Source organism: Gavialis gangeticus, unplaced genomic scaffold, assembly GCF_001723915.1.
Source record: "Gavialis gangeticus isolate Ggan-Ray unplaced genomic scaffold, GavGan_comp1, whole genome shotgun sequence".
Classification (NCBI taxonomy): domain Eukaryota; kingdom Metazoa; phylum Chordata; order Crocodylia; family Gavialidae; genus Gavialis; species Gavialis gangeticus.
Genome location: NW_017729033.1, coordinates 71,596,909 through 71,605,234, shown reverse-complemented (window position 1 = coordinate 71,605,234; position 8,326 = coordinate 71,596,909). Strand labels below are relative to the sequence as shown.

The window sequence follows — 8,326 nt, the reverse complement described above, 5'->3', positions numbered from 1 at the left end:
GGCTGGGGGCGGTGGATCCAGTAGATTTTCCACTGTGCAGGAAAGGCAGTTTAGAGACAGGGAAGGCAGTACACTGTAAAAATGCTATAAAAATTGCAAAGCACTGTAGGAAATTATAGGTGGAAACATAACATTGTTTGTCTCTCACAAGACTGTCCAGCAGTGCCATTTCTTTTTTTAAACTTTTCTCAAGCATATGTTTCAATACAGCAAAATGTTCTTACTAATCAGGATACCTGGCCAGATGAACCTTTAGTCTGATCTAACATAGTAAGTCTTGTATTCTAATATACCTAGTCCAAGCAAACAGGTTAATTATAATTTAGATGTTAAAAATGGCCCCTGATAGTATTTCATGTCACCTTGCTGCCAAAGTACCATCAACAATCAAAGTACTATCAATATCTTTCTCAATATACAAGTTACAGCAATCCAGGTGAATTTTTCAATGGAAACATGGCATAATCCACTCACCAAGTACATAGATGTAAATATCTGTCCCCTCTATTTCACCATCCTCCACTTGGGTATGATTGTAATAACAAGTGTATAATCCAGTAAGAGCAGCTGAGGCATCTCCTACTTCAAGCACAGTCACAAAGAGGCCACTGTTGTTCTCTTCAAGTCTAATGTCTATTTTCTGGTTTTCTTCGGCCATAGGGTATTGCCAGCTCACTTCACTGTCCCCAGAGCATTTCAGGGTGAAAGAAGAATTCAACTGCACAACCATTTCATTTTTATTTGGAAATATAGTTGGCAATGGAAGCTGGCAAAATGTTAGCCATGGTCCTGGGAAAGTAAAAAGCAACATGTTACTAGGCAAGACATTCTCACCACAGAGCTGTGGAAAAGAATGAATGATCTGTCTGTATTGTAATAATTTTCATGAATGATTCAGTTATGTGGCTTCCCCTGGAAATGAGCCCTTTTTGAAAAATCACAGCATTTCTCTACAGAAAGCACAAAACCATCTCTTTGAAACCGAGGAGATTAAATACAATTTATTTTAGTTCAGTACTACTTGTGTCAAGACGTGAAAGACGGAATTGAAATTAGAGACAGTGCTTCCAAAATCCCAGATCCAAATGGACCCAAATTTCGGGAGCATTTTATTTTAAATCCATAAACGAAACTTTACTACTAGTTTTTGTTTCTGCAATGCAGAGACCCAAAACCAAGTGTTGTGGCTCAGACCCACTTCTAGTTAAAATGTGAGGAAGGTCTGTAGTCAAATATAATTGTAACTCATTAAATAGGATATTGTAGCTGAAGTGCTTTTTAATATGCAATCTGCATTTACAGCACCAGATTTTCTGATTCACAGACATTGTGTTTGGCCTGGCCAAAAGCCAGTCTAATTCCCAGTATAAGTATGAGCAGTCACACCTACAATTCTACACCTGGAGAAATCATCAAGGAGTGAGATACACTGTTTATGACTGCCAAGAGACAAGCACAAAGCAGACTTCATGCAACTGAAAACTGAGCCCAGACTAAAATGGTAGGCTCTGTAAAATAAACCAGTTACCCATACTTGTTTGGTAACAAAACAAGCATGGATGCTTGTATATGTATTATTGGGATCTACTGGCTATTTTGTTCTCAGAACCTAGCACCAAACCTTGTCTTCCACCCCATTCCTTTTGCAGATATGGAAGGCCTGATAGGCAGTGCAGCTGGTCTGGTTATGTGCTGCAGAGTGAAAAGAATCAAGGAGCCCACTCTGGGAACCTGCACCATGCTGCTGGAGGAAATCTGTTGTGAAAAACATGGGAAGGCTGGTGCATTGGCAATCACACAATCCACCTATTTGAGAGAGCTAGAGAGTGCCACAGCCCTAAGGCTACAGCAGTAAGTGCATGGTGGATTTCATTTCTCTGACAACCTTAGAGCTTCTGGGAATCCCATCCATTTACCTGGTCTTGACACAAGACACCAGGCTATGGTCCTATGAATATTGTCCTGTCAACAGATTTTATTCCATTCTTGGGATTTGTTCTTGTCTAGTTTTACCATATTGAATGTGAGAAAAAATTGAACTTATAGCAGATTGACTGATCATTTGATGTTCATTGCCACAGATGACATTGAAAAGAATTGTTTGAGGAATCCACTATTGAATACTGATTTAAGCACAGATTTATAAAGAAATAATAATTAAGAAACCTCAGGGATTTGGGAATATTACCTGTTAGAATACATCCCAGGCCCAGGAGTGTCCTTGGGAAAGTACCCATGATTGCAGAAAACTGAAAAAGAATAAAGGAAAAAGTAAAGTTAGTAAACAGATTTAAATAAATTAAAAAATATTTACTCACAGAGATTCTGATTGCATTAAAACACTAGTCCCTCCAGAGTCCTTCCATAAAAATGATTCAGACATTTTGGGCCAAATTCTACAGCCATGGTCCAATCCTGCAGGTTACTGAACTCTTCTTGCTAAGTTCCAAGTGCCTGAAACTTCAACAACAGTTTTCAGACTTGACATCATAAGAACATCACTGCACATATAGGGAAATGCCACAGAAGTCAATGGGGTAGCAGTGTATTTAGAGTAGTGTAACTGACAGCAAGATTTGGTCCTTTGATTGGATTTTTGAGAGGAAAAGTATATTGAATGTAATTTTAACAGTTAAAACTACCATCATCCAGTCATCTTAATATTCTATACTTTTAATTCTGTTAATTAATGTGTTTGTTTCATCCAATTAGAATTACCTTGATCAAAAGACATTCTGTTTAAAACATGACATTCTCCAGTAAAACGCGAGAGGGAGCTCAAGACTAGCATTCATAAAGTACTTCTTTTCCCAAGCACTATGAAGGACAATGATTTATATCTTTGCTTCTTTAAGATATACAAAGCAAATTGCCATAAAACTGAAACAAATAGCTATCTAGCTACATGCCATATTATAACATTTCAGTTTACAGTAATTGAGCCATCAACAGATTTTCAAAGGCAAAGCATGCAGTTACTACAAACAGAAATGTTGTTATTAGCTTCAGTAGGAATCCATTCTGGCCCAAAGTAGGTATAAATTGAACAAGCTGTACCAATGGACCTCTACTGGGGAGCACAGGCCACTTAGATATGAATAAAAGAATGATAATGCACTGTGCTTGGGATCAGTTCTTAAAGATTTGGGGCATCTTCAATTCATGCAATTAATATAGAACAGTTGGTTTTGGTAAAGGAAAGCATGTAAACACATCCAGATATTAAGAATATGTCACCTACACCTTTTAATAAAATTATTACAGAATGCCAAAAAATATTTCTTTATGAAAGATGAGTTTGACCCTCCTTTCTCTTGCAACATGGAATAAAACATATAAGGCAGAGTAAAATGTGTTTGATATCATGTGAAGGATTTGAATGGTGTTGTGGCAACACTAAGATTTACATACTACCAGCTACAAAAACATGTGCAGCAGCTTCAAAAATTCCGCAGACAGAATTCCAACAGAGACAAGCCATTTAGGCTGATTTTGCAATTAGTAATAATGGTCATGTGTTTACGTATCTGCCTCTCACTGATAACAGACTATGGGACATCAAAGAAGTCCTCTGGTTTCAGCCTTCTTACTCATTTTTATCATATGTATGTCCTGTATTTCTTTAGATAGTGACCTACTGTACATCCTTTAAAAATCCCATACTTTGCCCTACTGATTTGATTCCTAAATGTTCAGGATTCTCGAGACAGTAATACTCACACTGCCTACCAGGTTTCCTTCTGCCTTACAGAGAGAAGGATCTCTTGCCTTCACTTTTATAGACTATTCACTGCAACCAGTAATAATATGGAAGTGATTCTTATCTCACATAAATAAGGAGTAATTTCAACTAAAATCAGTGGAGTTTACAGATGTAAAACTGGTATAAGTTAATAGTGAATAAGGCCCTATAAATACCCATGTACATTTAGGTGACAACACAATATATTTCCGAAGTACTGCATGAGCTTTAGCCAAAGAGCTCAACTACCATAAAAACCAATGGGAGCAGAGTGGCTTAATCTACTGTGATGAATTTAAAATGTACAGACTTCCTAGATGCCCTTTGGCAGACTGGTTGCTCTTTAAGACCTCATGACTCTGATCATTTCCATCAATGTCATTAATTAGAGGACGAGGCCCAGAGCAACTGTCAGAGAGAGACTAGGGACAAATGGGTGATGCTACATCACATAAGTCTGATTCCATATAGAATTTGACTTAATGTTCTGCATCTTGTGAAGGCACACAGAAGACCAGAAAGCTGCACCCACATGTTCTGGCTTATGCTCATTTTTCCTGTTTACTTAATTCAGTGCCCATACTTTAGGCGACACACTGGTCGGAACCTAATGATTTAGTTTTTGCTAGATGCAACATTTTAAGTCTCATCCCAGGACAACAGAAAGAATGAACCCATCACTGTCCTCCAAGTTCTTTAACTATTTTTGTCTAGCAATCTTCAGTAAGCATAGCAAGTCCAGTTCCTCCTAACACACCCCAGGGACCAGATCACCAGCTACTGTAAATTGGAGTAACATGTACCATTAAAGTCTCTAGAGCCACAGAGGCGGAGGTTCTGACCCAACATCACTAACACATATGCATATCTGGTCTGATCCTTCATTCCTTAAGCATATAACAGGAATTTGGGAGCATACAAGACCTGGCCCAAATTTCAAAATAATAGTTTGCCAGTGTCTAGGTAAAAGCAAGATGTGTTGAGTAAAGCAGAAATTTAACTTGTTCAGATGTTTTGATTTTGAAGTGATCTGAATTAAATATTAGTGCTTATTTTTAATTAAAATAAGTTATTACATGAACATAAGCAAAACGTTTTGTTTGAAAGTACCTGATCTTCCAAAAACTTACTGCTAAGCACAGGCAAACCACCATTGACAGTGGTAAGGCAAAGCAAAATGTGCCAAAAAATTGTATAGAAAAAAATTGACAATCCTAGTCTGCCCTTCTGCATATAATGAGGAAAAAGTTACTATGATGGAAAGAAAGAGAGCATCTTTTCTGCTGTCATAAATCAAACACAGAAATTTACTGGGGTTGTAGAATTTCACATCCACCATTAAACCAGACGTAACAGCTCTTGCCCATTGACACTATTCACCTGCTTTTAATCCAACTGGCCACATGATGGCAATGTTGATCCATCCTAATGTAATCAAATTTCTTTTCCTTGGCAGAAGGAAAAGGTTAGTCTCAAAGGCAGCAGATGGAATTTGAACTGGGTCTCCAGGGATCAAGCTAAAACCATCATTTTTTTTATATTTTAATTTCATATGAGCTCTATTTAAACCAAAAAAAACCCAGCAAGACGGTCTTGCAACTGTTTGTTCGCTCATTTGGGTGAGCAGTACCTCTGAAGACTATTGATACGAATAAAGGGTCAGAGGCTGGTACCCCAAATTCCGTCATCTCTTCAGTTCTTGGAAATATTATCCTAACTATGAAAAGGGGTGGATACTCTAATATAGTTGTCCCCAGACTGTAAGTCTGGCCTCCCTCAGGAAGCTCTGATCTTTTCCAGGAAAAGTTCAGGCAAGCCCAACAAAAGGAAATCATTTAATGAAAATGGTATATTTTGTTAGGTTGATTTAAACATGAGGACAGGGCCACCTGAAACTTCTCTTGGTGGTTGGCTCCTTTCCTTGTGAGAAAATGTAAGGGAAAGCAGAGCCTTCCATACAATGAACAATAGCAGGCTCTGGAGTTTTTGGTGAGTGCAGAGAGGAAAGGAATGAGCAAGAAAAAGTTATCCCTTAAAATTCAGCCTAACAAAGTAAAGCATACATTCAGTTTCAGTTTTTCCCCTAAAGGGAGGTTTGCTCCAATACATCTTTACAAAAAATTACTTCTGGGATTATTTAAATATTTCTTCTATACCACAGAAGCATAATTAGCTATCATATCTAACTGTATGACATCCTGACATTGTGCACAGCCCTATAGGAGCTACACAGTGGAGAGTCCCAAAGTGTTTACAAGTCAAATGTCTTGATTCTGTGATCTCATTAATGGAACAAGTCCCATGTGCTCAAGCAGGGCTCCAATGACTTCAAAGAGCTTGTTCAAGAATAAGGGTTTCCCCTCATGGAATTGCTGCAGGATCAGGGTCCAAATGTTTAAAAAGATGGAGAAAACTCAACAAAATGGCAAAGCATGGAAACTTGGGGGAAAGGGAATGCTTCTGCTGGCTCTTTTAATTCTTGTGGGCATCAGTGAGGCAACTGTTGAAAAATCCTGCTTTGATCTTTGAAAGAGCTGAAACAAATTTCTTCCCCTCAAAGTACTCAAAAGCATAAGATACATTCAAATCCTAGTCTTGGACTGCAGACCAAGAGAGACATAAAAAATAAGATTTAAAATGTACTTAATTAATTCCTGCTTTCCTTGGTACCCAAACCTGTGCAAAGATCTCGTTAGAGCCTAGACAGCAGACCACAAATGACACCAAATTTGCTCACAACCCCAAATTCAAATAAGTGCCCACAGATTTTTGTGCCCTCCTGTGCGGTTGTAATTTCAGCATCAGGAGCATGATTTTAAAGTAAACTGACTAGGGAGGGGGAGCCCAGTGTTGTTTGGGTTGCTAAATCCTAACTTTTTGTATAGTTGTAATTTTTCTTAAAACTGTTTCCAAGTTTTGGAGAAAAATTCTCTTTGTTGAAGCCATTGTTTGTCTGGGGGCATGTCCAACATGCAGAGCAAGGAAACTCGTTGGAAAAGAATTTTCTGCTTCTAGATCAGGTTTTGTTAGGTCTGTGCTGTGTCAGGGCTGGCAGCCTTCTTAAGTCGTTTAGATTATGGAGGGTATAGGGTGGTTGGGATAGCGATGATCGGCCTGAGGCAGGGGGTTGCACCAGGTGATCTCTGGAGGGCCCTTCCAGCCCTAGTGCTCTACGATTTTATGATCATTTTGAAAAACCCTATCATCGGGATTCAGACAGGATATGAACCTTGCAGGCTTTGATTCCTGACCTCCTGTCTTGTCAGGCTCTGTCCCTCAGCCCACTGGCTTGCTAGGAAACTCCGAGGGAATCTTCTTCCCCGGGATTCAGCACTGGTGCCCCGGGGGAGCTGTGCTGGCGGATGCTGTGGCAGGCTCGAAGCCCTAGACTGCATGTGCGTTGGGACAAGAGCCACAGGCTTGATTCCTCGTCATCACTACGGTGCGGTGCTCCCCTCAACTCCACTGAACTGAAGCCGGGGCGAGGTTCAGCCTCACCACAGCGAGGGCACAGGATCCGGCCCGCGAGGAGCGAGTCCGACGGAGCCCGCAGCGCGGCCGCCCCATGAAGCTAGCTGCGGGCTCGGGGAGCAGCTGGCAGCTCCTCCGCGGCGGCCAGGGGGCAGCAGAGCCCGCGCTCCGACCGGCCGGCCAGAGGGAGGCTCCGCCGCGCCTTGCCCTTGGGAAACCGCTGCCTGGCACCCGGCGGCCTCTCCTCTCCGCCCCGCCACATCACACAGCTGCTCCGCGCCTGCCCTCGGGAGCCGCCTCAGCCGAGAGCCTGCTCCAGCCACCTCCAGCCCCTCGGCCTGCACCAGGGAGCCTGACTTTGCTCTTGGGGACCCCCTGGGAAACGCAGGGCCCGGGGTGGGGGGCTCAGCCTCACGCCGCGGAGACAACCAGATGCGGGATCCATTCGCTCACGCATCCTTCCGGGGGTCCTTCTCTGAGATGAGCGGGGATGACCCCCCGGGCGGGATCCGGGCGCTGGGCAGCGAGGTCACAAGTCAGGGGGCAGATAGTCTGTTCCCCGCCCCCCGCCCAGAGCCACTCGCACATGCGGGCCGGCCCGGATCCGGAGGAGGGAATGGGACGAAACCAGCGGGGTCTCTCGATGCTGCGGCCGAAATCACCCCGAAAGCTCAGGCAACTTAAAGCAGCGCCGGGCGTGAATGGGAAGCACCCGGGGGGTTGCTCTCCACCCTGGTCTGCCTGCAGCAAGGACCCGGAGTGAGCAGCTGGAAGGTGGGGGTCTGCCCCGGGATGGCTCAGCTCGGGGGGCACGGGCATGGGGGCTCCTCCACCGCTGGATGTTATGGAGCCGGGCAGCTGGGGAGGCGGTGTTTACATTCAACCCTTCAAAGCCCCTGTCCTGGGGTTTTGAATGTCTCCAGAGCACGGACTCGCCCTTGGGAAGTGAAGCCCTGGCAGGCGCTGGTGTCCCGAAGCGGGGAAAGCCACCGCGCCTGGGGGACCCGGAGCGTGGGGGGATGATCCGAGAGGTGTCCGGGGAGGGGGGGGGGGGGGCAGCAATAGCAACACCCAGCCCCGGGGTATTTTTCCTAGGAAACAATAGGGGAGATA

The 8,326-nt window shown here is 43.2% G+C and overlaps 1 protein-coding gene across 1 annotated transcript in view; it reads right to left on the bottom strand.

Moving 5' to 3' along the window:
* The window catches only part of PDGFRA (platelet derived growth factor receptor alpha), a 54,622-nt gene that overhangs the window by 40,126 nt on the left and 6,170 nt on the right, over nucleotides 1-8,326 (bottom strand). The window contains exons 2-3 of the mRNA XM_019526254.1: nucleotides 2,189-2,249; nucleotides 475-789 (exon numbers count right to left, since the gene is read on the bottom strand). Coding sequence (XP_019381799.1) covers nucleotides 475-789; nucleotides 2,189-2,237 — 364 coding nt within the window. The 5' untranslated portion in view covers nucleotides 2,238-2,249. The remainder of the gene's footprint in view (nucleotides 1-474; nucleotides 790-2,188; nucleotides 2,250-8,326) is intronic.